This window comes from Tamandua tetradactyla, chromosome 2 (assembly GCF_023851605.1).
Source record: "Tamandua tetradactyla isolate mTamTet1 chromosome 2, mTamTet1.pri, whole genome shotgun sequence".
Classification (NCBI taxonomy): domain Eukaryota; kingdom Metazoa; phylum Chordata; class Mammalia; order Pilosa; family Myrmecophagidae; genus Tamandua; species Tamandua tetradactyla.
This window is the reverse complement of record NC_135328.1, coordinates 201280028-201307256: the sequence shown is the minus strand read 5'-3', so window position 1 is coordinate 201307256 and position 27229 is coordinate 201280028. Positions and strand designations below refer to the sequence as shown.

The window sequence follows — 27229 nt, the reverse complement described above, 5'->3', positions numbered from 1 at the left end:
GTTGTACCCACTGAGGCAATGGAGAAAAAGACCCAGCTTTGGTCCTCACTCCCACCTCAGCCCAGAGGCCTCCCTCCTCCTTCCTTCTTGAGAGGAGTCTCTAGGCTGGGTGGGGGCCCTCTCCCAGGCATGCTGTGCACCTCTCCAGAGCAGGAACAGCACCTTATAGTTCAGGAAGCTCGTTTCAGCGCAGCCCTTCATGTAACTGCCTTCCCGGCCCTGGGCAGAGGCATCCACCCCTACCCCACTTTCAGATGAGAAAGCTGAGGCTTAGAAAGGGGCCTGTCATGGGTTCCAGGAACCTGACTTGTATGAGTCATGCCCAATTTTAATGGGGGCATGATGGACTTAACATCTATTTTCCCCAGGGGACAGGAAGCTTCAGGAAGGCAGGGACTGTATCTGTACTCTTCCTGTTGGCCCCTGGGGCTACACATCATGCCTAGTGTGTGAGCAAATGAATGAAGGGCCTGGCCCAGGAGTGGGCACAAAGAAGGGCCTCAGGAAACATCCAGAGAAGCAAATGGGCACCACGCCTCTAGAAAACCAGGGGGGCAGTGAAGAGCTTCAGATGAGTTCTTGGCCCAGGTTAAGCCCCCACGCCGCAGCCCCCGCTGTGCTGTACCTTGAATGGGTGTCTGGGTCTGGCTGCTAAAGTGGCCGGTAGTGCTAAGCGAGCCACGGGGGCTGGGGGTGCTCGGTGTTACACGCATGCGCAGCCGCTCCAGGTCCCCGAAGCGGTCAGGGAACGCCTTGGTCTGGTCCTCCAGCTTCTGCCGGTGTCCTGCAGAGAGAGGAAGGGGGCGGGGGCCCCATCAGAGTCTGGTCACCCTCAGGTCCTCCGTTCTTGACCTGCTCGGGTCCTATGCCTCAGGGGAGATGGAAATGCCTTGCTCTGCTGGGAGGTTCTTTCTGAGTTCTAACTTCCAGGTCAGGATCAACACTCCCAGAGCTTCTCAAAAGACTTTCTGAACAGAGAACAGTCATATGTGCCACCTAAGGCTGCTGGGATCCCATCCTACCTTTTCCGTATCTGTATGAGTAAGAAAAATCATTACTTCACAGGGAGGTTTGGAGGGGCTCCAGGTCACAAAGCCAGCAAATAGCAGAGTCTGGATCTAACTCAGGGTTCAAATCAAAGCCTATGACTTGGACCACACCCCGTTTGGCAGAAGGGGAAACTGAGGCAACAGCGAACTAAGGGAAAATGAACCCAGGAGTGTGGCCACCCTCTGTCCCCAGCATCACGAACTACAAAAATAAGGGGAGGTGGCCCCAGGTTAGAACTAAGCCCCGAGCCAGCTCACAACACCCCCTGCCTCTGCTCTCCAGGCTGCAGACAGGACGAGGCACTTGGGTGGGGCTGCACTCCCATCTGTGACCAGAAACTGAGGACAGGGGAGCAGGGCACCTGGCTTGGGGCATCCCACCAGAAAACTGCCAGCACTCCCTATTACTCCCTGCCATGGACCCCAGCCTCATTTCCTAGGACCCTAGCAGGGTGCTGGAGGGTCAAGGTGGTCATGGCCCTACTTAGCCAGCCTAGGTCCAGGGGGCACTTGAATGACATCAGGCTTGCAGGGAACCCCCTTCCCTCCCACTTTCTGAATGACTAGTTTTACATGTAAGATAAGGCTAAACACTCCTTTGGCCCACTCTAAGCCTCTCTTCAGAAGTCCCCACTGTAACCAGTTTGGAGGTCTTTCTTCCCAGCCTTTTTTTTTTTTCCTTCTCAGCCTTTTAATGTTTTACATGCATGGAAACAGAACAAGTGTCTTGTGAGACTTTCCTGAATGCTTTCAGCCTATGTGTGTCATTCTATCACTTGATTTTTCTATTCGATAGCAGACCTTGGAGATCCATCTCAATTTTCTCATCTATAAAATAGGGAGAGTAACCAAGCCCCGTGGAAATGAGAGTTCCTGTAAAAATCACAGGGTGGCCTGGACAGGTGTGATGAGGAGACCACTGCTACATCAGTAATGTACACTCTTGCTTGCCCATCCCACTGGGGCAGCAGTTCCTTCAACCATTTCCCTCTGGCTACTTAACTTGTTTTCAAATTTCCTCTGTTATTGCCTGGGCAAGTCACAAAATTGGAGCAAGCAGGTTGTGGAGGGACTAGGGCAGACTGGAAAGGGCATGCCTTGAAAAAGGGACAGCTGCTACCCAGTCCCTGAGGGATGTGACCCAGCATTGTCAGCGCTTCCAGTTGACTAGGAGAAGCCATAAACCTGCTGAAATTCCATATTTTATAGTTGGTCATTAATCCAAATGCATCAAAAAAATACCACCACTGTGTAGGACACTTGCTACCCAGGGGCTGCCGATTTGCAACCACTGTGTTAGAGCTTTCATTTCTAGATTGGTTCTACAACCTGAGCCACTGAAGAAGGTTCATGGATGGCCAGCAGTGGGTTGTCTCAAGGGGAGTGCCCCAGGGCTCAGTCCTCGGCCCCAACAGGCCTTTGAGGAAATGTCGCCTCCCTTGTGGTGAAGGCCACCACAAATGGTAAGGAGATACGGACAAGCTGGTGGAACAAATGACTGCAGAATGATCTCAAGAGGCAGGAAGACCCCAGACTGACCTGGCAGCAGCTTAGGTAAAGGGATCTGGGTGTCTCAGTCAACCACAAAACTGAAGTGAGTCAATGGGGTTATAAAAAAGCTGGTACAAAACCTCAGGTCTTGTCACTATCGTCACTGATGAAGAAAAGTCCCGTTTCCGTGTCACACTGTGTACAAAGAGCATTTAGAGTTACTTCTGTGCCCCAGCAGAAGGGATGTGGGGTTCATGGCCAGCCTGGAGTCGAGGATAAGACCCCTCACAGCCTGGTGGCCTCACTCAAATCACTTCCCTTCCCTCTTACCCCAAGGCTCAGTGTCCCTATCAGCCACCTTACAAGTCATGGTACTGGCCAAACAAGGTCCATCCATATGGGTCACCACTTTTACAACTATCACTTCCTCCCTGCTCGTGCCCACCTCCACATCTGGGATGAGGACACCAAGACCAGGATGATAAAATCTGGATCTTGGGACTATAGAATCAGCATTTGCAACAGTTCTGTTGACTCCAAGTCCAGTGCTCTTTCTCTTTATACCTTTTTGCTCCCATTGCACAGATGGAGCTACTGAGGCTTCAATATGAGACCTAAGCCACGTGACCAGCCCAGGATACAAATCAGGTCACCTGATCCCAGAGCACATGCTCCCTGCCATTATGCTGTTCTGCCTTCAAGTAGGGCAGACTTCCTGGAGGAGGGGAATTTCTAAAGCACACCGGACATTACTTTCTTGTTGCTGTGGAATGCTGGGGACACTGCCAAAAAGGAGAAGAGGGAAGATGAAGCAGCTGCATGTGGCCAGGGCGCCAATGAGGCTTGGCGCCATGGAGTCAGGGCCTGCACACTGGGAACAGAATGGAACTTCCTGTGCCTGAGGAAAAGAAGATGGGCCTGCTGAAAAGGCCTCTTTCATTTGACTACCCACACTGGGAGTTGGCTGGGGAGCTCTGGCACTAGCTCCCTCAATCATCTAGGACCTGGCCCTTTTGCTCTCTGTGCCTCAGTTTCCCCTCTGCATAGTCTGCTCACCGAGGCCCCTGTAGTTCCACTCCTCCAGGGCTCAGCCCAAGAGCCCCTCCTTTGGGAAGCCCTTTTCTTCCACCTCTTTCATGGTGGAAGATCAGTGACATGCTCAATGTCACCCAGAAGGCTCTGGCTACCTTCTCTCCCTGGAGCTCATCCCTTAGGAAAGGAGCCTGGGTTCTGAAAATCAGGGATCTAGACAATGGGGAGTTAGGGCCCTGCCCAGCCCAGGCATAGGGTTGCTGTCTACAGGTAAAGGAGGTGGCTTGGGTGAAGATAAAAGGGGCTCAGCTGACCCCACCGGGAACCTAACTATTCTAGAGCTCAGCGCTGAGAGTCCAACTCTCAACTCCAGCCCTGTTCTAGTGCATCAAATCTCTCTCCCTCTGAACCTCAGTTTCCATGCCTGGATAGTGATTATCATACTGGCTAATTCCAGAGAGTAAGGATGAGCTGGAGGAGGGGTAAGTGTTAAAAGTAGAGCATCCCGGGGGAAGGTGGGGAAGCCCAACTTGGCTGGGCTCGAGTCACAGATAGCTACCCCCCAACATGGCCTTGATCAGTGCCCAGGACCCTCATTTGTGGGAGGGCAGATCTCAGCTGGCCCTTTCCTGGGAGTGTCTCCAGACCTGTACCAGGCAGCTCTCACCCACTGTTGTGCTGGGTAATCTTGGGCATGTCACCCTGTCCCTCTGAGTCTCAGCTGCCATCTATAAAAGGGGACTCTCATATTAACTCCTAAGGGAGAGGACAAACTGTGAGAATTAAAGAGCTTGCTTGACCCCGGCCCCCAAGGAGGGAATTTTGGCTTCCCATCCTGGTTTGGCCATCTATTTGCTGGGCTAGTAACTCCTCCTTTTCACAGCGATACAAAGAGATGACCAATTCTTATCAAAACGTGTTAAGAATCAACATTTTTCACCTAAGGTCACACAGCAGGGGAGCTGGAGGACAGGGGCTGGATTTCGGAGGGAGGCTCCCTGCCCACCACCCCCAGGGCATCCCTCATCACCATCAGCTGGGCCAGCGTGGGATCCCAACAGCTGCCAGGCACCTGGTGTTTCTGAGGGGGACCAAGGGCTATCCCCCATCTTCATACTGGCACAACACAAGCTCCTGTGATAAGAATGGCAACTACTTCACAAGACCCTGACGTGTCAAGCACTGAACCAGGTGGGCTATGCATATCAGCTCCAAAGGCTGTGGCCCTCAGAGAGGCTATCATCACCTCAATTTTACAGATGGGAAAGGGGAGGCACATGGTCAAGGTCACATGGCCAGTGGTGGCACGTGTGAGTCTCCAACCTGGGCTGCTCAGCCTGGTCCGCGGAGCTTGGTGGTTATGTTGTTGGCTTCCCAGACCTCTAAGAAAGGAGAGGTTGGTCACCTGGCTGAGGGCTGGCTGGCAAGAAGCCAGCAGTGTGCCCTGCAGGAGGCGGAATGGGGAGCAGGAAGCAAAGAGGACGCCAAGCAGGGCCACAGGAACAGTGTCATCCGCCGGGGACAATGTGAGCCCCGATCACCCATCAGAAGTTGCCTGGCTACCTCCCTTGGCTGCTTGGCTTGGCCCTGGTGTGGCCACAGCCCAGACATAGCAGCTACTGTCTGCCCAGCCCATGGGGTGGGGCACCCAGGCCCGCGCCCGTTCTGTGGCCTGTCAGGAGATTTACACCCGACTTTTAACAACCGCCGCGGAATCACAGGCGGGTGCTGGGGGAGGATTTATAAAGCAGTGGGGCCTGGGGTGGTCTGCTGTGAATCGGCCCCCTGTGAGCGGATGAAAGCGTGGGTCGGTGGCTGGGCAGGGAAACGGCTGGCGGGGGGCCAGCGGGCAGGGAGGTCGGTGGCTCCCTCCAGGGCCACCACTGGGGCTTCCAGCGGCCTGGGGTTGATTAGGGGAACCCGGGAGGTCTGAGGTTAACCCCTTCCCTGCTGCAGGGCTGACCCCGCTGGCTCCCCTAGGCCTGTTCACAGCCCAGGGCTTGTTCCTGGGGGACTACAGAGACCCTGGAAGCCAGGGGACAGGAGAAGTTGCCTCTCTTTGGTCTAGGCATCCCTCTGCTTCCCCACCCCTAGAGTTGAGAAAGAACCTGTGCCATGTTTAGGACCCTCAAAGGCCCAGCTGCAGGCTTAGGGTCACTTTTACTGCCTGCTGCAAGTTCTTGAGTTCCTAGCAGTCACACTGGCTGTTAGCTCACTTCCTTCAGGCCTCTGCTCGTGTCACCTCCTGAGAAGGCCTCCTCTGATGCTCCATCCAAAACAGTGGCCCACCCTGAGACTCTGCTGCCACTCTCCCGGCTGTGGATTTCTTTATAGCACTTCTAACTACCTAAATTAAATTTGATATTTATTTATTTATTTCATTTATTCAACAGATACTTACTGAGTACTGACTAAATGTTCGTGTCTGTATCCCCAGGGCCTATAACAGTGTCTGGCAAAACAGAGAAAATAAACCATGCCCTCGTGGAGCACCCATGAGAATGAGGGGACACAAATAAGTGAGTAAACTATACAGCATTATTAGAAGGTGATAAGGACTTGGGTGGAATTAAAGCTGGGAAAGATAAGGGGGAGTAGTGGGATGGGGGGGGGTATGTGCAATTCGAAACAGGGTGGTCAGGGAAGGCCTCCCTGAGAAATCTGAGGGAAGACCTCAGGGATGGGAAGGCGTGAGCCATGTCGGCATCCGGAGGGACAGTGTTCCGGACAGAGGGGAAGAGCAAGTATAAAGGTCCTGCAGCAGGAGGATGCCTGGCAAATTTGAAGACCAGCCAAGAGGCCAGGATGGGCAGAGGGGGGTGTAGGGGAAGAGGGCAGAGGGGCACTGAGGCACAGCTCAGGTGGGGCCCTGTGGGCAACAGAAAGAACAAAACTTGTTCATTATCTCTTCTCACCTCTACAGCGTGAGCACCAAGAAAGTGGGGGCTTGTTTGTTGGGTTCACTGTGGTGCCCCAGCTTCTTGAAAAGTGCCTGACACCTGGTAGTTGCCCCCAAAAATATCTGTTGAAATCATTCCATGCACATTTTGGGGGAGGAAAGGTCCACAGTTTTCAAGTTCTCAAAGGAGTTGGTGAGTCAAAAGGATGATGCCAGAAACACCCCCTCTGCCTCAGGCAGAATTAATAACCTGTGTTCTACCCTTTCACGTACCAGAACCTGGTAAGCCTGTAAGATGGGGTTAGCAGTTCCCAAACTGTGGTCCATAGACCCCACGCAAGAATTTCCAGGCACTGCACTCCTTCTGCCCAAAACCTGGGTCCCGCTCAGCAACCAGCTTTTTACCCAGCCCCCAGTGATTCTGAGGGACACCAGCATTGAGAACCTCAGAAACCGAGGCCACACAGGCAGGAAGCCACCAAGCCAGCCTTCAAACCCAGCTTGGCCACCTGGCTGCAGGTTGGGCACGCTCGGCAGGGCAGCAGAGGGGAACGACCCGGCCACAGAACCCACAGCTGGGCCTCAGGGATCTACAGGCTCCCTTCTTCGCTCCCAGGAGAAGCCCACCCCACCTGGTCCCGCTCCTCCCCACACAAGCCTCAGCCCTCACAGGGGGTGAGAGGTGTGCAGAGCAGGAGAAAAGGCTGGAAAGGCAATTCTGGAATGCAAAAAGGTGGCTCTGATCCAGGAGGAATGTTGGGCACTTCCCGGAGGCTGGGCTGCTGTAAACGCATTTAATTCTTACAATAACACCCGAAGTAGATACTAATATCACTCCCATTTTACAGACAAGCATACAGGCTTGGAAGACCCTTTCAAGGGGTCCTCATGTCCCTGAGCCCCAGCCTGGATGGAGCTGCTGGCCGACTGAAGCCCACCCTGGGCAGGTGGCTACCCTGGGCAGGGGGATCCGCCTCCTGGCCTCTACCCCCTGGCTCCACGTCCTCCTTGGGTTGTTTGAGGATCAATTAATGGAGCTTTGCACAGGGCTTGCCACACAGGGGTCACTCAGCCATCAACAGATGTTATGCTGGCCTCTTCCCTCCTATAGCTTGGGAAACTGAGGCCTAGAAACTGAGGTCATGTGCTGAAGGCTAGGGTGGAGCTGGAACACAGGGTGCTGGTGAGACATGACCTTAGTGTCAGGTAGCCTAGGAGGAGCAAGCAGGGGTCCCTGGAAGGTGCTGTGAGGGTGGGAGGCCTGGAGATGCATGTCTACACCCTGCTCCAAGCTGCACTGTAAATGAGCTTCTGCCTAAGATTTTGTTTGAGAGTCACTCTAACACAATGACTGGGCTGTGCCCTGGCCTAGAGAGGGACACCATCTGCTTCAGGCCCCCAGCAAGCCTTACCTCTGCCACCTGGCCCAGTTTCTTTCCCTTCCTCTTGCTGTCTCATCTCCCTCCAGCTCTAGTTGCCTCATCCTATGCCACCCTTTTCCCATGAGCTCATGCCAAACAGAGGCTGTCTCAAGCCTCAGGCACTCCAGGAGAAAAGAGAAGGTAGGGGATCCAACTTGGGACTCCCAGGTAGAAGGGCCAAGCCTCCCTCTCATCTAGGAGCCACCAGCGATTTCCAGGCCTGCAGGGTGGGTGGTATCATCCCCACTGCACAGACAAAGACACAGAGAGGATCAGTGAAGCACAGCTTTGGTGACAAAATACCTGTCAACCACCCATAGGCGCTTTCTTTACATAGGTTAGCACATTTCCCCTCACAATAGCACGAGGTAGCTGCTCATATGAACTCTGCTTTGCAGACAAGGAAACTGAAGCATGCAGATGAGTTGTCCAGGTCCCCACAGACAGACAGGCTGGTTAAGAATCTGCTCTCTGCACCTTGGTGGCCTAATGGATCACAAGTGGCTTCCCAGTCATTACTGCCTTAGTCTCCTGGGCTGGGCTGGGGTCACTGACTAGTTTGCAGAGAACTTGCCTAGGGTCATGAAACCCAAGGTCAAGGGCAAGACTCCATCCAGGTCTGATCCCACCTGAAGGAACCAGCAGGAATTCTGCTCAGAGCAGGTGCCAGCTGGAAGACCTGATAATGGTGTGCAAAGGAACCCAGGGGAGACCGAAGGAGGTGACTCTGATGCCTGAGGGAGGCTCTTCCAGGGCTGCTGGGCCCAGGTCTGAGCCCTTTCCAAATGGCCAGACTCTGGAATGGGGCCAGGACTTGGATGATACCCAGAATGGGGGGGCCCTCACTGATGATGTCCTGGCATAGCCACCTCCCATTCCCAGTCTCTGGGGCAATGAGAAGAGATACCAGGAGCTTGTCCTCCTGCCCCAGACCCACTCAGCCCACACTTAAAGGCTGCTTCTTGGGAGACTGAGGCCTGGATCACCTCCTAACACCCTGTAGGGTGTGGGGTCTTAGGCGGATACTCCACCTCCTGACGGGAACAGGGCAACCCCTCGGCTCTGCTGTCACAAGGATCCTGTAACATCACAAATGGGAAAGGGTTTTCTAAACTGCAAAGGGCCACAGCAACAAAGTAAGAGATGGGCAGGGAAGAGCTCTCAACACAATAGGGCAGGCTTGCTGTCAGTGGAGCGGTGCAGGCTCCGTCTCACTACCTGTGAGACCTTGAGCAAGTCACAGACTAAGATATGAAGGAGACGTTTTCAAGGAGGGGATCTGGCCTCATAGCCAGAGCAGCCTTTGCCTCTGAGGCCGGTGGGGTGGAGCAGAGCAAACCTTGCCTGAGCACAGCCGCCCCCTGGCCCCCCACATATACACTCAGCACAAACATCATGTCTGAAGCCTTTTCCATCTTTTCCTTTCCTTAGCTGATGCAAATCAGTACTCCCCTAGCTGCCCCCAATGTGCGATCACCCCCAGAGTTGGGTGAAGGGGGGCCAACAAGCTGGTCCTGCCACCCCACCCCCACCCCAGGGCCTCCTGACTCCCCACAGTCTGGGACTAAGCCTAGAGGGGGAGGGCTTGGCCAGCAGGCACATGGCGTGGGGGGGTGTGGGGCAGAGTCGAGAACGTAGTGTCATGTGTCCGACCTCCATGAGGCCCCTGCTCCACTGGGGTCCCCTCCCCTCCCTGGGGGCTTAGTGGCTCCAGCACTTACGTCTGGGCTCCCGGGGTCCATCCACAGTCACCTTGATGGCTCGGTGGTAGGTGGCCACTTGAGTGGGGTTGGTGAACACGGTGATGGTCAGTGTGAAGCTCTTCCCTGGGACGGACAAAGGCAGGAGGTTGGCATCTGGAGGGGTTCACAACTCCCTGGTCTCCCACCTCGTAACCACCTGTGGAAATCCCTTCCCTCTGAATCTGGACAGATGAGGAGGCTCTGGGCGAAGTGCAAGGGGCTGGGTTTAGAATTCAAGGTTCCCAGAGGTCTGGCGCCAACTTCACTCCCTGCCCCTTCCCTCCACAGTGCCCGCCATGCCTTGGCCCCTCTGATTTATTCCCTCCCTGTTTCTTGGGCTTTGTTTGTGCTTTTCCTTCGATCCAGATGCCCTCATTATTTGCGGGCAGGGTTAGGATTCATACAGATTTTTTTTTTTTTTCTGAAAGTAATCAGCAGTCTTTGCAGAAAATTTTGAGAATGGATAACAAATATAAAAAAGAAGAGAAAACTCATCCACCATTCCACCAGTCAGAGATCAACACTGTTAACATTTGGATATTTTCTGTTCTAGTCCTTTCTGCACGGGTATGTGTATTTACAGAGCTATACTAGTACTAAAAATACATTTCTTTACCCTTTTTCATTAACATCACATCATAAGCATTTTCCCATGTCATTAAAAATTCTTTTTTTTTTTTAATAGCTGCAAAATATTTTAACTCACGGGAGGCTCATCTTCTATTTATCCATTTCCCTACTCCTGGGTATTTACGCTGTTGCTAATTGCTTATTGGTGGGTACAGCTGCGGCTGGAAAAGGAATGATTTGGGAGCTGCAGACATTTAATTTGTAGACACGACTGTTATTTTCAGAAGACTGCTCTATTTTTAGGTATCCATTTGGCACCAAAGTCTCCATTCAAAATTCCTGAGAGCTAAAAAACTTCTAAAATAATAATTTCTTACCATTAAAATAAAATGACAATGACCTTCTGCTTATGAAAACCTTGGTCTGCACCTCTGTTTATTTCCTCAGCATAGATTCCAAGAAGTGGCGAGTGATTTTAGTGCATCACTAAAATGTGCTAAATTTAGCAGGCTGGGACATATTTAGGGGTACTGCCTCTTGTGAGGTGGCTTTCCAAAGAGACCACATGCCCAATAGACGTCATCACAATCAGATCACAATCAGCACCCCAACCCTGTCTACCGAGATGGGAGAGCTTTTAAACTCTCTTGACTTCATTTGCCTTTCTTCTATCAGTACAGAGGTTAAGACTTTTTAGGCCTACTATCCATCCTAATCCAACAGAGATTATTTCTTCATGCTCTCTTACACTTTCCTATCAAGGTTTTAGTGCTGTTTAAAAAACTGTCAGATAGCTAGCTTGTTAACACTTTCCATGTCGTATTTGTGGCAAGCAGTTTCCCAGGTCACAGGCCCTTGCATTTGTTTTCTGACAGAGCTGGTTTTCATTTTCAGTTTTATCTCTCATTCGTGCATTCTTCAATCATCTTTACGTTTAGGCAGGTTTTCCAACTAGAAAGCTGACAAACAGGCTTCTTTCTACAGTTCTCTGCTTGTTGGGGTGGGGGTGAGGGTGGGTTACCGGTTGATATAAGGGTTTTTCCCTTAAAGGGCAACCCCGTTTTGCCAGCACCTTCGCTGAAGGAAATGTTTCTTTTTGCCCCATTTTCCTATTATGACCCAAAGCCTCTACACTGACCGGGGTTGTGGGGAAGGGGGACCTTTACCTCCCCCTCCTCTGTCTGGAACCACACCTCTCTGGACCTACGCAGAGAGCAGGGACCAATGCCTCTGGACTGGCAAGGGGAGGGTAACAAGGAGGCTGCTTGCGTGGAATCCCTCTGCTGCCTTCCCTACAACTCCTTCAGGTGAGCAGAAGGTTTCACTATCCCCATTTTACAGGTGGAGAGGTGGAAGCTCAGTGAGGGACCGTTATCTTATGGTTCTCCTTGCACATCTGGCTCTTTGCTGGGTGAGTGATCAAATGAAAATTCTAGGCCCAGAAACAGAAAGATCCAGAACAAAACTAAACTGGCCAGGCTGTCGGGGTCCAGGCTGACGGCTTCGGAGATACCAGGGTCAGGTTAAAGCTAAGGAGCCACCGGGGTAGAACTCGACTAGGAAACAGCTGGAGGCAGGGACAGAAAAACGAGTAGCACCCACCCCAGTTCGGAGACAGAAGAACAAACCTGGCCCCTCACTCTCAGGCTGCTGGGGAACTTTCCAGTCTCTCTGGAAACAGAAAGTACAGATGGTCTAGGGAAACGGCAGGCAGGTAGCCTTGGGCTTCCTGCCCTCACCCCTCCTGGGACCCTCCTTCCTCTCCAGATTCCCTCATTCTGAGGCTCCCAGGCCCTTTAAGGCTGGCACTTCCCTCCTGCCTCCTCCCCTTTCCCCAGCCTGGGCTCCAATCAGAGAACATTTTCCAGGGGTCCTGGGCCTCTGACCCTCCTGTCACCTCCCTGGTGACTGGAGGAGGTGGTGCTGCAGAGCCCTCACACAACGGGGTGAGGCAGACAGTCCAGAGCTGGAGCACGCGGACCCCCACTACCGAGGACCCGTGAGTCCCCATCCCCTGCTGCAGTGGCAGCACCCAACAGTTTACAAAATGCTGCCTCATCACTTTTTCTAAATAGGTGTTTTTAACTTGGACCCCTCTTAGAAACGAGCAGATCTGCTTAATACTTGCAGAGTTTCTGCTTGAGGTCATGAAAAAGTCTTGGTAATGCATGGCAGCGATTATAATTAACATCACTGAAGGGTACACTTAAAACGAGAAATTTTGTATTGTGCACGTTACCACAATTGAAGAAATTACATTCCTATTGTCCTTAACCTCAAACTAAAATTTAGCATTTCTCTCAAGTATAAATGTAGGTACCAAACCAGCGTCTTATGAGCAGTACTCGTGACCTTGACTCCAACAGACGTTCCAGGCATTCAATATATCACGTTACAATTGATGCAGATTTCTCTAAATATCTTTTATGTCCGTCACAACTTCAAAATCATGGTTGTCATTTGACTCATCACCAAATCTTATAACTTAGTGCACTAACAAAGCAACTCACTTATCACAGTTTTGGTTTTACAATTTTGCTACTGATTTAATATCATTTGCTACCATTTTAATTCTAATTGGTTTCCAATAGTACTTTATTTTATGCATTTAAAAACATTATTTTGAGAAAGGTGCATGGCTTCAGCAGGCTGCCAAAAGTGTCCACAGTGTATATAAAGGCTGAGAACTCAGGTCTGAAGTATCACAGACCTGCCCACTCCCTGCTGTCTCTGTTCCCTGTACTCGCTTGAATTTCCCCATAACGTTTTTTACTTCTAACAATCCATCTACTTTACTTATTTTATTGTCTGTCTTCCTTTACTAAAGTGGAAGCTTCCTGAGAGCCAAAACTTCTGTCTTGGTCACTGATGTGTGTCTGGTTCCTAGAACAGTGCCTGGCACATAATACATGCTCAATAAATGTTTCTTAAATGAAATAAGGGCAGGGCTTATTGTTTCCATTTTACAGATGAGAAAACTGAGGCGCACAGAGAAGCAGTGAGCTGACCAGGGTCACACAGTGTCAGAAGGGTTAGAATGTGCAGCAGTCCCTCAGCCTGCCGCCTCTCCCCCACGCTACTGACCTGTTCCTGGGCAGTGAGAGACCCCCACCAGGCAGCAAACCACATGCCACCCCTGAGGTCACCAGCACTCCCCAACAGCCTCCTCCTAGTTTTCAGGCCTGGGCACCACCCCTCCCAGGTACCTGCAGATAGGATGGAAGGAGAAGGGAGGAAGGGAGGGGCTGAGATCTAGCGGCAGAAATGGGAGGGAGGGGCAGGTGTCAAGGACAACAGGAGGCAGGGAACGGGAAGTTTTCTGAAGATAGGGGCATCTGCAGCTCAAGAACTGTGAACCAGCGGTAAGAGAAAGCAGTCTCCCTGAGTACCCCTTGCCTCTCCATCTTCCTGCCCAGCTTTCTTTCTGCCTGGCTGAGAAGACAAAGCAGGTGGGCAACTTTGTGCAGGAACCCCAGGCAAACTCTGAATCGGCACAGGTGTCCAGGAACTGCAAATCAAAGTACTCCACAGGCTGGTCCCAGGCTGGAGTGGTACAGTTCCAAGTCTGGGGATCAGTGCTGCTCCCCGCCCTCCTCCCCCCAGGCTCTGCGTGGCTCAGACATTCCCACAGGACCAATGCATCAACCAGCAGGCACAACTGGGTCCAGCAGGGTGACCCTGGGCAAATCCATTTACATCGGGGCCTGGGTTTCTGTGATAAGCCCTGCCCACAACAGTTTCATGGGCAGGGGGAAGGGGACACGTTTCAGGGAGGCCTCTGGGTTTTCTCAATCTCAGATGGTGTCTCTGCCTATCTCCTCCCCCCAGCAGGGGGACCCCTAGGCCTGGGCCCACACATCTCACCCCAAATCTCTCTTCACAAACTGTTTTTTTTAAGCAGGCAATGGCAGTTTAGGAACTCACCCTCCTTGCATTTTCACCCAGGCCAGACTCCTGGGCGAGCGTCTTCAAATTTTGGAGATTTGTGATGTATCTGGTCATCCCAGGGTGAGGACCATACGGGCATTTAGTGGTGGGAAGTGGGGAGGGTGGGGGAGGGCGCACATGTCTAGCACCTTACAGGCAATGACGAATTCATTCTTCTAGGGGTTATAAAAACTCTCTGTGCTATGGGCCAAATTTGGTTTTATAGAAAACAAGGTAATTATTTTACATACTTTTAATACTACTGAATTTTCCAGGAATGCAGCTGCCGAGCAAATCCAGGGAAGACTTTATTTTTGGGGCTTTTATTTTGCTCAGAATTTTATCAAGAGTTGTTCACAACTTCAGAAAATCGTGTCATGCGGTGTTCAGATGGTAAGTCATGTACACCCTGCTCATGGGGTCTGCTGTCACGGTCGTGGGGCTTCTATGCAGAGGTACAAGACCACTGTTCACCTCATGAGTGGTCGCGCCCCCATGTTTACAGATGCAAATATATATTATAGCTTACTTAAAGGTATGGAATGATAGAGATTTTGAAATTGTGTTTGAGTAGGTAAGCTATGCTATCTTCAAATTTCCTTGCAGGAGAGAAAAGGGCACATTAAAATATTTATTGAAAGCAGGGGCACTGGGTCTGGTTGGGAGGGCAACATCGGCGCTAATCAGGCAGGGGATACCAGTCACCTGGTTTTCCTTCCCTTCCCTTTCTTGGGTCATACCTTCAGCCTTATCTCAAGAGCTCTATGGTGTTACAGCATGTGCTACCTTTCATGGAAAGCTGTCTTCCTGGAACTATAACAGAATAAAGGGATAAAAAGCAAGAAACAAGTAGATGTTTCCATCTGATGTCTGAGTACCTGGCAGAATTCAGAGAGCCTGGAAGAGCTCTGGGTCTCAAGCCCCAACCTGTCCCGTCTCATAAAAGTGGTCCAGATTGTCTGTATCAATCACTGATTTGTTCTCTTGATGGGAATTTCCCAGTCAGTAAAATGGGTACAGCAGATGAGCTGCTGCAGGCCATAGGACCCCTGCACCCTCTGCTTCACTGCCAGCTATCTCCACCTCTCCTACTTAACAATTCACACCTTCTGGGTTTCCCCCACCCCCGCCCAAACCACACAATAATCAGAGAATCAGTGACTGTCACTGCTCAAAGGGACCTCAAAGACCTCCTCCAGCCCCAGGCATTTGAAGTAATGAAATCTCTTAACATGTATCGAGCTCTCACAATATGCTGATACACTCGGCACAGAGAGATTGAGTAACTTGCCTAACGTCATCCAGCAAGTTACTGGCAGAGCTGGGGCTCAAGCTCAAGTTGGCTGGTTCTAGAGCCTGGTTCATTAAAGATCATGAGCTCCCAGGAACTAAATGCCTTGTTCAGAGTTCCACAGGCAGGTGGGACTGGCACTCAGGGACCACATGACAATAAGAATAGTTTATAAACTCAGCCTCCTGCATCTCTTGGAGCCACAATCCCAGCCTCAGCGGAGGCTGCTCCAAAGGCACATTGCTAAACAACCCTTAGGAAACCATCTCCCTCCCTGCAGAGCTTCAGGGGTGGGCACAGTTCTGCAGTCATGAAAGCCACAAAGAAATCACTTTCAGCACCTAGAATGGCCAGACAAAGGTTCCCGGTAACTAAGAGAATTGTCATCTCTTTTCTTTCTATATCTCACCTCCTAGGGGTGGGGAGATAAGGAAGGACCAAGTTCCCAATGCTGGTACTGTGCTGGGCTCCCGGGAACTGACCTCCCCCTCTGCCTACACAAGGGGCGGCAGCTATAGTCCCTCTCTACCTCCATCAACCTAGGCCAGCAGACCAGGGGCGGCCAGGTCCAGCCACTGCCCAGCACCCGAGCCAGCTGCACCCGCCACAGACCAGCGAGTGCCTCTCTTCTCAGGGCTGGGATTAAGTTGCAAAGGGCTTGAGAGATTGGGGATGACAAAAGGGGCTTGGAGACTAATTAGGAGCAGCAATGAAAGCTTAATTCATAAAAGCAAACATTTTCCATCCATCAACCTGCAACCAGTTAAGGACAACGTTGAAAGAAATCTGTGCGTGGGGAAGGGAGCCAACAGGAACAGGAAATGTTTGAAAGAATGTAAACTATTTCAGTTTCATAAAAAAGTAACAAGTAAACAGTTATTACATGCAAATAATGCCCTGGTTTTAATTAATGCTGAAAAGTCAAAATATGTTTGACATTTGTATGTATACATTGAATGTTAGAGTGGAAAAAATGGTGCCCAGATGCCCGTTTCCGATTGGGGCTGGCGGCTCTGAGGGAACGAAAACCCAGAAGAGGCCTTACTTTTTGGTGAAGAAAAGTACAATCCTGCTTCAGCCGCTTCAGCCTGTGTAGAACAGTCATGGAGCAAAGGGAACCCAGCTTACTTTCTTAACAGAGCTGGAAGGACAGGACGGGTGCTCGGGGCTCTGAAGGGCACTCCGGACTTGGGCCACCCAGCCACAAAGCAGGCAAGCTGGTCTTAAAGGGCCAGCAGACCCTCAGTTTTGCATTTTGCCTGGGCAGGGTTTCTAGAACTTCTCTATTCAGAAATTAAGTGATGATGGGTTCCAGGTCTTAGGAGCCTGTAGCCCCCCAGCAGCAGCTGCAGTGGGGTCCCGTCTTGCCTTCATAATAGCCGAGGTAGGTCCGACAGGCACGGTGTACCCCAGCCTTGAGTGGGGTGGGGGTCAGCCTTAAGCTGTGTTTTCCAACACTCAGTGTCCTGCACTGCATTTGTTTCTATTCTGAACAACTCTAGGGCTTAAAGGGCTAGGGAACTGTGGTTTAGGGAGTCTGCAGCTGGGGTGACTGAACCCCAGCGACCAAGGGTTCATCTTCTGAGCTCATCTGCCTAAAGACCCACATGCCCCATTTTAAGCTTGTTCATCCAAGATTTTCTCCCAGCATCTCGGGTGAGACCAGGAATGACTAACCAGGAGGCTTCCTGACTTACTAAACCCCAGGAACTGGGTGAAAATTGTCCTTTTCTGGCAAAAGACCATAGTTTTCCTTACACCTTCCAACGGTTCTATAACCCCTGAGGGGTTACAAACTGCTCTTTTAGACAGCTAGGCCTGGAGACCTGGTTTCTCGGGCTCCTGCTGGGACCCAAAAATTTTTCTCTCAGCCTCCCACCCCCAAGCTTTGCCATTGCCGGTGTCGGGGCTGGCTCTGCTCACCTCGCCCGCTGCGGCCCACGAAGCGGAGGTCGTTGAACCTGGCCACCTGGTTCTTCATGACGGCTGAGGCATTCCGCAGCTCAGCCGAATAGTTCTCGTCGTTGCCTGCCATCACGGTCACCACCGTCCCATCTGGCACATCCCCCAGCGCCACCACCTGAGGGCACGGGTAGGGGGCAGCTCAGAAAGGCAGAGGGAGGCACTGGAAAGGAGGGGAGGGGTAGGCTGGGCAGTTTCCGCAGGTCCCAGGCGCAATGCGGATTTCTCCAATGCGGGCTGGATAAGAGGTTTTAAAACAACAAAGACCTTCCCCCAAATATAACAAAAACAAGAAAACGAAATCTCCTCCTTCCATATCGAAACCCTGGATCAACTGGTATAGCCGTGTCCGAAGAAATCATCCTTTCTATTAAATTAAATCTGAGCTAGGGCTGCGAATTAGCAGAGTCACTGTAACGCCGGTTGCAGTTTCTGTCTTCCCTTTGGCTGTAGCAAAAGAGGAATCAGCATGCTCCTAGCAACTGAGTCTCTAAGTAAAAATAATATCAACAATAATAACAGGACTGCTTCCTGTACCCCATTTATGCAAGAGCCGTTTGGGGTATGAAATCTGCCCTAAAATGTGGCCCAGGCACTGTTTATAGGCCTCTGCCCAGCTCAAATTCGTTATGCAGGGAAAAATGCAAAATGCAAAACAAGTTGGTATTTTGAGAGAAGTGTCCAGAAAACCTTCTTAAAGTGGAGGAAGGGTGGCTTTTGATAGCAGGAGGATGCACCTGCTGGAACTTGGAAGGTGTGGGTGGAGATGCACCCCCATATCCCTTCACTATCCCCTTACTTCCAGGAGCATGAGAGGCAGCTGCTTTTTGAAAAGGAATCAGACTCTGAAGCGGAGTCACAGTCATTTAAACGTGGCCGCCGCGTGCAAGGACTAGGGATCCAGATGGTAAAAATTTCAAGGAGAAAATGTTTGGGGTCTGATTAAAAAGGCCAGATTTCCTGTCAACATCCTGTCTTCTTTTAATTTCAAAGATTCCTTTTAAGCTGCAAATGACAGTAAAACCTCCGATCTGCCGATTAAAATCACACAGGCCCCCACCCCCCACCCCAACCCTCTTTCCTCCTCCCGGGGAGATTTTCCCCACTGGTATTTTAAGATGTCACCCGGGAGACCTCAAAGAGCTACTCATCCCTTTTTCCAATTTGGAGTCATCTTAATGGGAGTAAGGATGGCTTCCGCTGCCAGCGGGCTGCTGTTTCCAGCCACCTCGGGCACTGCCACCCCCAGCTGCTGGCCCTTCCTGTCCCCTTTCTCACGGCAGCTGTGAGAGCTTTAGGGGAAAACCAAGGCGTTTTCGTTTCATCTCGCTGCCCTCTTAAAAAAAAAAAAAAAAGAAAAGAAAAGAAAATGAAACAGTCGCCTACTCCCTGGCATTGAGAAAAATATCCTCCGTAGAGCTAGGGGCTGCGAGGGGGTAAGGGCGTCCCCAATCTCAGCTTGCCATTCAGGATGTAGAATATTGCAGCGGTAGCCATTTAGGGTGTAGTGCCCCCGATTCCCGGCCTAGGGTCGCCTAGTGTAAATTTCAGAAGCCAAAGGTTGAACAGTATGAGCAGGAAGTGCTTCTGAGCAGTGCAGGAGGAGTGCTGGTAATGGAGGGTCAACCCGTGCCACTACCCTATGCACCCTACCTCTGGCCTCCACGCCACGGTTTCAGGGATCCTCTCCCCTCTGGTTCACATGGCAGTCCGAAAGGTCCGGGCTGGAGGGAGCGAAGCCCCATCAGCCCATTTCCGCAACAACATCTCTCGGCAGGGCTCTCGAGGCCCAGGTGCAGGGGGTAAATCCTCCCAAAGTCACCCATGCCGGGCGCATTCAAGAGGGAACTCCAAAGTCGCCAGCCGCTCTCACAGCGGAGGCCGAAAGCGCTCTTCGCCCAAGGTGCGGAGTGCCCAGGTCTCGCCGCGGAGTCATGGGCACGTCCCTTCCCTTCCTCTCCCAGGGCCCTGGCCTTGCAGCTGGGGCGCCAGGAGCTCCAGGGCCGGTATCCTCCCACCTCGGGCCCCGCACTCACCTTGAAGGCGACCGGCAGCGTCTTGTTGCAGCGCCAGTGCGAGGGCAACACGGAGCAGAGGAAGTTGGGGCTGTCGGTGCGCACGAGCTCGCCCGCGTGGTCTGCCAGCACGTCCACCACCGAACGCACCTCGGGTCGGGCACGCCCGCCGGGCCCCACGGCCGCCTGCGCGCTCAGCGCGCCGCTATTCTCGCCCATTTTGCCGCCGCCGCCGCCGCCGCCGCCGCAGGGGAAGGCCGTGGAGGGAGGTGTGAAGCGGCGGCTGGTGCTCGGGTCTATAGGAATACGCATAACAGCGGCCGTCAGGGCGCCGGGCGGGCGGCGGCGGCTCGGCTCCCCAGGGGGCGGCCGGCGCGGGCGCCTCCTCGGCCGCCTCAGCCGCGAGAAGCGGGAAAGCAGAAGCAGCGGTGGCGGGGTCCGGACCTCAGGGTGCAGGGGGCGGCGCCCCGGGGACGCCCCGCAGGGACCCTCCCGCAGCGAGGCCTCGCTGCCCCGACGGTCGCGCGTGGCCTGGCCCGCTAGTCCTGCATCCTGGGCTCGCGGTGGCCCCTCGCGGTGTTCCCGGCTGCCTCGGGCCGCGGCGGGGCCCGCGCGGGCTGCGCCACCGCCGCCTCCTCCCGGTGCCCGCCCGCGGCCGCCCCACAGACTACGCGGCCCCAGAACAAATCCTCGAGAATCAAGTGGCGGCGCCGCCGCAGCCCGCGAGGGGTTAGTACCCCGGGGCCCGTCGGGGGCGGGGCCGGCCCCGAGCGACGCGTCTTGCAGCCAATCGCAGTCCCCGTAGCGGGCACCTTGGCGGCGTTTGGGGGGGGAGGAACGGAGACCGCCAAAAGCCGCCGAAAGGGGAGGGGCGGGGCCTCCGACCGTCCCGCCCTCACGGAGGACGCCCGGGTGGGAGGCCCCCGCGAGGTAGCTGGGAGCCCCTCGAGAGTTCTGGGGAGCCACGGGCTGGTGCTAAAAATTTGTTTAAAACGTCTGAGTCCTACAAAAGGTTCCTTTGCCGCCGTCTCCGGTGTCGCGTCTCCCCCGTCGCAGGAGCCGCAACCCCTTTCCACTTCCCTCCCGGGTGGCCGCGGCCCGGGCTTCCCGAGTTCTAGCTGCCCGCAGCCTGTGACGCCTCCTTTCACGGCTGAGGGCCGCTGGGGGCCCCCAAGGCCGATGACTCCAAGCGGGGAGTCGCCTTAAAGAGGCTCCTCACACCTTCCCTGTAAACTATTTTGAACCAAGAGCCGCCGCTGCACACGAGATTCCGCCCGCCCCGTCCGGCCCTGGCCGAGAACCGCGAGTCGGCGGCCTCTGCAGCTCTCAGCCCTACGCAGCTTTGGTCCGGGCCTTGGAGGCCCCGGTGCCAACCGGGGACAGAGGGAGAGGAGGACCCGCGGGTCTGCATCCGACTCGGGGGCGACTAACCCCATTCCTCTCCGCTCTCCCGGCAAAACATGTTTCAGGATCGCGCAGGCCTCGCTGCGTCTTTCTTCGTTGTGGCGGCCTGTGACACTTTGGAAAACTTGGTGGGTCCTGAAAAACTTAAGTGCGTTCCCCTGATTTCCCCCCCTCACCTCCGCGCGTGTAACCGCGGAATATGGATCATGGAATAGAGCGTGGGTCCGTGACAGGATGAAAATTGTGCGGAGTACGCGGGACTGTCTACACAGCTAAGGGCCCCGGCCTCCAGGGAAGGGAATTGTCTTCCTCCACGTGGATAGAAAGCCCATTTCCTGGGCCGGTGCTCTCCGGCCACGCCGCAGGGTCGCGACCAGCTCTGCGGAGGCATTACCTGCCCGCCTGGCCCGGAGTGTCCGCTCTCACTCCCCCGGCCGGGCGACCCACCCATTCGCGGGGCTTCGCGGTAAACAACTCCCCTCTCTCGCTAGGCCGAGTGAGCGGGCCTCGAGACCCGCCACAGCGGGGAGGAGAACCGGGAAGATCAATATCCATGCAGTCCGGATTATCGGCCCATCTGCGCTTCTCAGACTCTCGGGAACGAATGCGCACGGGGTCTCCCGGCTGCTGTGGAAATTGGGCTGGATTTTCGTTGTTCCCGACACTCAACAGGTGCGAAACAACGAATTTCAAGCCTCGAGGGCAAAGAGGCAAGGGGGCAGACGGCGGCCACGAGATCCCGCGCCAGATCCGACCCTAGCCCAGTGCGCGCTATATCGTCGTTGCCGAACGAAATCAAATCCCATGTGCTCTCCTCCCCAACGCCGACCACCGGGAGAGCTGGTGCCTTCCTCTTTTGGGATCTCATTTCAGTCCTTCAGGCTGTTTCGAAAGTGGGGACGGTAAGGGTCCCTTACTGGACTGTTCTAAAGTGTCCGCGCCTCCGAGTTGCGGATCGCCAGGAGCCAGATCCGCGCGCCCTCGGGAGCCCTGGCACGAGAAACGACACCAGAGGAAAGCAGGGAATCTCAGCCTCCGCGCGCCCGATCTTCGCGAGCCCCCCGAGGAAAGTTCCATTGCGTTGTGTCCAGGTAGGACTCAGGGCCAGGAAGGGGAACGCGTGCTGCTCTCGAGAGGCTGTGAGGCCAGGACCCCCTGCTTCAGGGGCTTGTAAATTCTATTCGTGGGGTAGTTTCGGTTTGCACCCGCGCCCTTAATTGCCCCATCCGCCTGATTTCACCCTCCCACCCTATCGCGGGTTTGCAAACGGGTTTCCTGAGCGTGGGGCTCCTGTGGGCCCCGGCACATGGCACAGGATCTGGATCGGCTCCGGGAGGGCGCTCACTGTCCGTGGGCGCAGGAGCCAGGGGGCGCGAGATGTTGGCGCTTGGGGCCCCAGTCGGAGGTCGTCAGGGCGGCTCCGATAGTAGCAGTCCTGGGGGCTGTCGCTAGTTGGCGCCTGCGTCCTGCGGGCCCGGGAGACGGCAGGCGGAGCGCTGCGCCCAAATGCGCGCCAGCTATGGTTCCAGCGTCCAGGCGCGGCGGACCGCCACCCATGAGCTGCCCTTTCTGAACAAATGGTCTGTCCAATTCCTCATTATCGGTGGGGAGGGGGGCACATTCCAGACAAACCGACTGAAGACCAAAGTCCCTCTTCCCACCTTCGCATTTCCGGCAGACCCAAGGTCCCTTCTCCGACCAGCAGAACGTTCTTTCCGCCAGAAATGCGCAGTCCTTTCCCTTCCCGTTCTGGATGCGCACAGAACAGGTCGGTTCGTTCCCAATTTCGACCTCTGTCAACCCGCGTCTGCTCAATTCCGGATCAGCAGAAGTACGGCCAATCTCTTTTTGCCGTTTCAACAGAGAACACTGTTTTCCAGTCCTTCCCTGGGACACTCTGACACTCCCCTCCCCATCTTGGATGGACAGATTGTCTCCTTTCCCTCTTCCGCGCGACTGATAGACAAAGAGCCAGCTAACTCTAGTACAGCCTCCACCTAAGAATATCCAAAGTAGTACTCAGTAGAAAGAGAATGCCGTGAGGGCAGGACATTCTCCTTGCCTACCTTTGGCCCAGAGCCGGGTAAACTGGGACGCAGCCTGGAGCCTGCAGAGCCCATGGGGGCCACTTTTCCTGTCCCCCACTCTCCCAGGAGCTGTGGTGAAACCTGCCTCCTGCCCAGTGCCCTCAAAATCAAGGTAGGGTGCCGGGCAGGCCCCTGCTCCTCTCTGACCCTCAGTTTCCTTTTCTGTGAAGGAGGCATTTCTAATCCCCCATTTCACAATCGGGAGGATTCAAAACCACCTCCAGGAGACGGACATTGTGTTTCACCATATCTAAAATGCCATTAATTGTTTGATGTGAAAGAAAATGCTCCTAAACTAGGGCTTACCTGAATAACATATCAGAGACGATCTATATCATCTATATCTATGTATCTATCTATCTGTGTACATATATATGCAAAGTTCATCTTAGACTTCTTGAAAAACAGTAATGTGTCTAGATCAGGAGGCTGCCACTGGCAGGGTTGGGTTCTCTCACCGTGGAGAATCCAGCTTTGGCACTGTCCCTCCCTGGGCGGCCTCTGGAGGGCTCATGACTGTGCAGGAGGACAGCACTTAAAACAGAGTTTTTTTTGAGAAGGGCTGGACCCTGAGGGGAGGGCGGGGGAGCTGGGGAGAATGCCGAGTTCAGGACACAGCTACCGGCTGTGCCGCCAGCTGGTTGGGTAACTTTCCCAAGGGACTGCACCCCTCTGGTCCTGGGTCCCCCCGGCTGGTAAGATGGGGGAAATGGAAACAGCCACATTTGCCCTGTGCTTGGGCTTCGCACGCACGCTTCATTCGATTCTCAATAATCTTAATGAGACATGTCCACTCAGCCAAAGAGGGAAGTTGCCCAGCATTTGCCTGGTTAGAGAGCCTGAGCTAATCAGAATTTGGGAAGCTGAGATACCACTTGGTATTTGCCATGCCCCTCTCCTCCCACTGATTTGAATAAGGTAACGGGAAAAGCCAGGTATGTATATACAGGGAGAGAGAATGCTCAGTAGACAGCAATTAAGATGGTGATAGGCTCGAGGCTGCCAATTCTCGTCATTAGGTTATTAGCAGCTGTGGGCCCTTCAAAACTCCCGACGCAGGGAGGGGCTTGCCAGGGCCACTCAGGAGGGGCCCTCTGTGAGGCCCACAGTGCTCTCTCCCTGGGTGGAGTCCCCAGTTTGCAGATGGGAACTCTGAGACCCAGAGAGGGAGGGAGAGGGGCCAGGTCACTGAGAAGTGGGTCTGGATCAAGCTGGAGCCCAAAGTTCGAGCCTGGGGCTGGCTGGACAGGGGGCCACAGGAGCCACCTCCTGGTGAGATAGAGCCCCCAGGCCCACTACTGAGGGGAAATTTGAGTGGGCCACATTTCTTTCCCAGCTCCAGTTCCCCTTCTCTACAATGGGGGTGATTGACCACGGCCCCTCCAGGGCTGGGCCCATTCCCTGAGGGACCCCAGAGGGCTTTCTCTGTGAGCGGGAGCTCGAGACTCCCTACTTCCCATGCAGCCGTTTCCCACCTTGGGAGGTGCCGGCTCCTTCCTTTGGGCCCCGCCAGGGAACCCCCCCAGCATGACAGGGTCCTCAGCTTTGGGTGTGGGGGAAGGAGAGAGTGGGAGGGAGGTGGCCCAAGTGAGCCTGGCACAGAGGAGAGGAAGTAGGCCCCACTAGGAGCCAGGAAAGTGGGTCCCAGTTTCTGCTCCCACCACCCAGGAAATCATTCCAGCAGAGCCCAGGGGAGACTCGGAAATAAAAGCCCTTTGGTTTATGACGAGTAACTGCCCTGGTTGTTTGGTTGCCTGCTGTGTGCTAGAAGGTTTGCCCCAATTATTGCTAACCCTCATGCTTCCTCTGCAGGAGATTTTATTCTCTGCATTTTACAGATGGGAAAATTGAGGCTCCAAGAGGGGGTGTGCCCAAACCGAGGGTAGACTGCAGTGAGTTCAGTCATGTAAAGTGCTTTGCACAAAGCCTGGCTTCTCCTGAGCACTTGAGCACTGTTACTGTCATTTTCATTGTCTTGCTGCTGAGGCTAGAGTTTAAGAACGAGACAGGAGTATCTGGTTAAGAGCAGCAGAGAACCCGTGGGTTCAGTTCTTAGCTCTCTTGCTAACTTCCGTGAGACTTTGCCTGAGTCATTTAATCTCTCTGTCTGTGCCTTTGTTATCTCATATATAAAGCAGGACTCATACTACTAGCTACCTCATGAAGTGTTGGGGGCAGATCTAAAAGTACAAGGCATGTAGTGAGTGCCAAATAAATGTACCCACGTCTAGGACTGCATTGGGGATACTCTTTCTGCAGCAGCTAGCAGGATTTTGGGGCCAAAGTCTTGCCTTGCTTGTAGCTGGAGTGGGGGTCAGCAGTCTGAGTTCCAGTGCCATCTCTGCCACTGGTGACCCTCTTCTCCCTGGGCCTGTTTCCTCATCTGTGAAACTGGCAGAGTTGTCTGAACTGTGTAATGCCTCTGACCCTTTTCAGATCCTCCCCTTTCTGAGCCACACACATGCCTGGCCACCCCTCGGAGCTGCCCTTCTCCCAGCCTGTTCTGACTGGTCTCTCTCCTCTCTTGGCCACCAGACTGCGTGATCTCAATCCTGCTGCCTGGTTTTGGAAATGCAGGGTGGAATGTGATCTTGGGTCACTTATAGTCCATTGCCCTTCCCTACGACCCCCTCAACATTTTTTTCTTGATTCTTCAAATTGGAAAGCCCTATATCTGTTTTCTTCCTGCCCCTCACTGTCTCCAGCCTCAGGCACCCTAATATCAGGAGGAACTTGGGGCACCTGAAGACTTAATTGAGCCTCCTGAGAGCAGGAGACGCAAGTTCAGCCTTCTTTCTAGCAAAATAAAAATGAGTCCAGAGAAAAGAGCTAGTGGGATTTGGGGGTGGGAATAGGGATGGGAAGTAGCCATTAGAATAAGGCCTGAGTTTGAAATTTGCTAGCCGGGGTTTACTGTTGCCAAGTAAGCGGCTTCATTTCTTGTAGCCTCAGTAAAATGGGGGCGGAAGTCAAGCTAACTTAATTGTTTTGTTTGTGAGGCTAACAGGACACTTGGCACATGCCTGGGGCACAAATTCAATACAAAAGGTATTGAATCAATAGCCAGCATCCTTTGCCTTCTCCCATCCTTGCTTGTAAACTATTTCCTGGTGGGGTCTCCCGCATCCCTTCTTGTCCATGTCTGGATTCTCTTGTTGGGCGTGAGCCTCTCAGAAAGTGCCAGCTCCTTAAACCTCCGAGCTGTGGGCTGGCCAGAGAGGCTGCTGGTCTAGGTACCTTTGCTTCCTGGCTCTCCCTGCCCTAGGATATTAAATAGGCCTCTGTGGGTCCTGGAAGTCTTCCCCTGAATTCTGGCCACCTGTCTGGAAGTCCCCTAATGCGGAAACTAGGGAGCTGGAAAACCTGGGTTCAGGTCTTCACTCCACAGTTTCCTAGCTATGTGATTGTGGGCAGATCATTACTTCTCGGCAGTTTCCTCACGTTTATTGGAGGAAATGAATAACCTCTGTTTTGTAGGGCAACGACAAACGCGAAGTACACAGCACATGGTAGTTTCCTTGACATCCTGGTTCCCTCCTCTCTTTATTTGTCCCTCAGAACTGTGTATCCTTGAGTAAAGAGCTTCCTCTCTTTGGACCTCAGCACCTGAGAGCTTCAAATAAGAGCCAGGTTCCATCTCCCTGATTTCCTCTGCCCCACTCTCCATCCGTAGCAGTGGGAGGATACAGAGCTACCTGCTGGCAGGGCCATCAAATCAAAGGACTCCTGTATTTGGGGGTGGGGCAGTGAGAAGAACCTGAGTAGTGTGGGGCTCAAAGGGGCCTCTGAGAAGAGTGCCTTCTCCCCAGCCCCAGTGTGGGGCTTCAGCTCCTGGCAGGCAGGGAGAGAAAGGGACCCCCAGAGTGGCCGTCCCCTCTCACGTCCCCACAGCGGAGGAAGGATGGGAGGACTTCAGGGATGAATGAATGCCTCCCAGCTGTAGTCAGGTCGCAATAGTAGGAGCCAGTCAGAATCCAGTTCTTGGAATACGTTTGGAACCACAGAATTAGAATCCTGGGCTCTAGCAATCATTTCTGACCACAGTTTGAGCTCTTATGGCACACTGGCCCTGATCCACACTTACTGCTCATTTATGCCTCAGTATTCTTTTGAGGCAGCAGCTATCATTCCCACTTTACAGATGAAAAAATAGAAGCACAGAGAGGTTAACTAACTTGCTCGAGGTCACGCATCCGGGAAGCCATGGAGCTGGGATTCCAACCAACCAGCCTGGCCCTAGAGCCCACACTCTGACCACCACACTCTGATCTCATGGACCAGAATCAATCAGATGCTTGCAATTACAATCGCAGAATAGAATTAGAATCCTGGCTGAAGA

At 53.4% G+C, this 27229-nt stretch overlaps 1 protein-coding gene across 1 annotated transcript in view; it reads right to left on the bottom strand.

Annotated features, from left to right (window-relative positions):
* The window catches only part of RUNX3 (RUNX family transcription factor 3), a 62513-nt gene that overhangs the window by 7049 nt on the left and 28235 nt on the right, over positions 1–27229 (bottom strand). The window contains exons 4-7 of the mRNA XM_077150790.1: positions 19421–19695; positions 17346–17502; positions 9614–9718; positions 626–784 (exon numbers count right to left, since the gene is read on the bottom strand). Of these exons, the coding sequence (XP_077006905.1) occupies positions 626–784; positions 9614–9718; positions 17346–17502; positions 19421–19695 (696 nt within the window). The remainder of the gene's footprint in view (positions 1–625; positions 785–9613; positions 9719–17345; positions 17503–19420; positions 19696–27229) is intronic.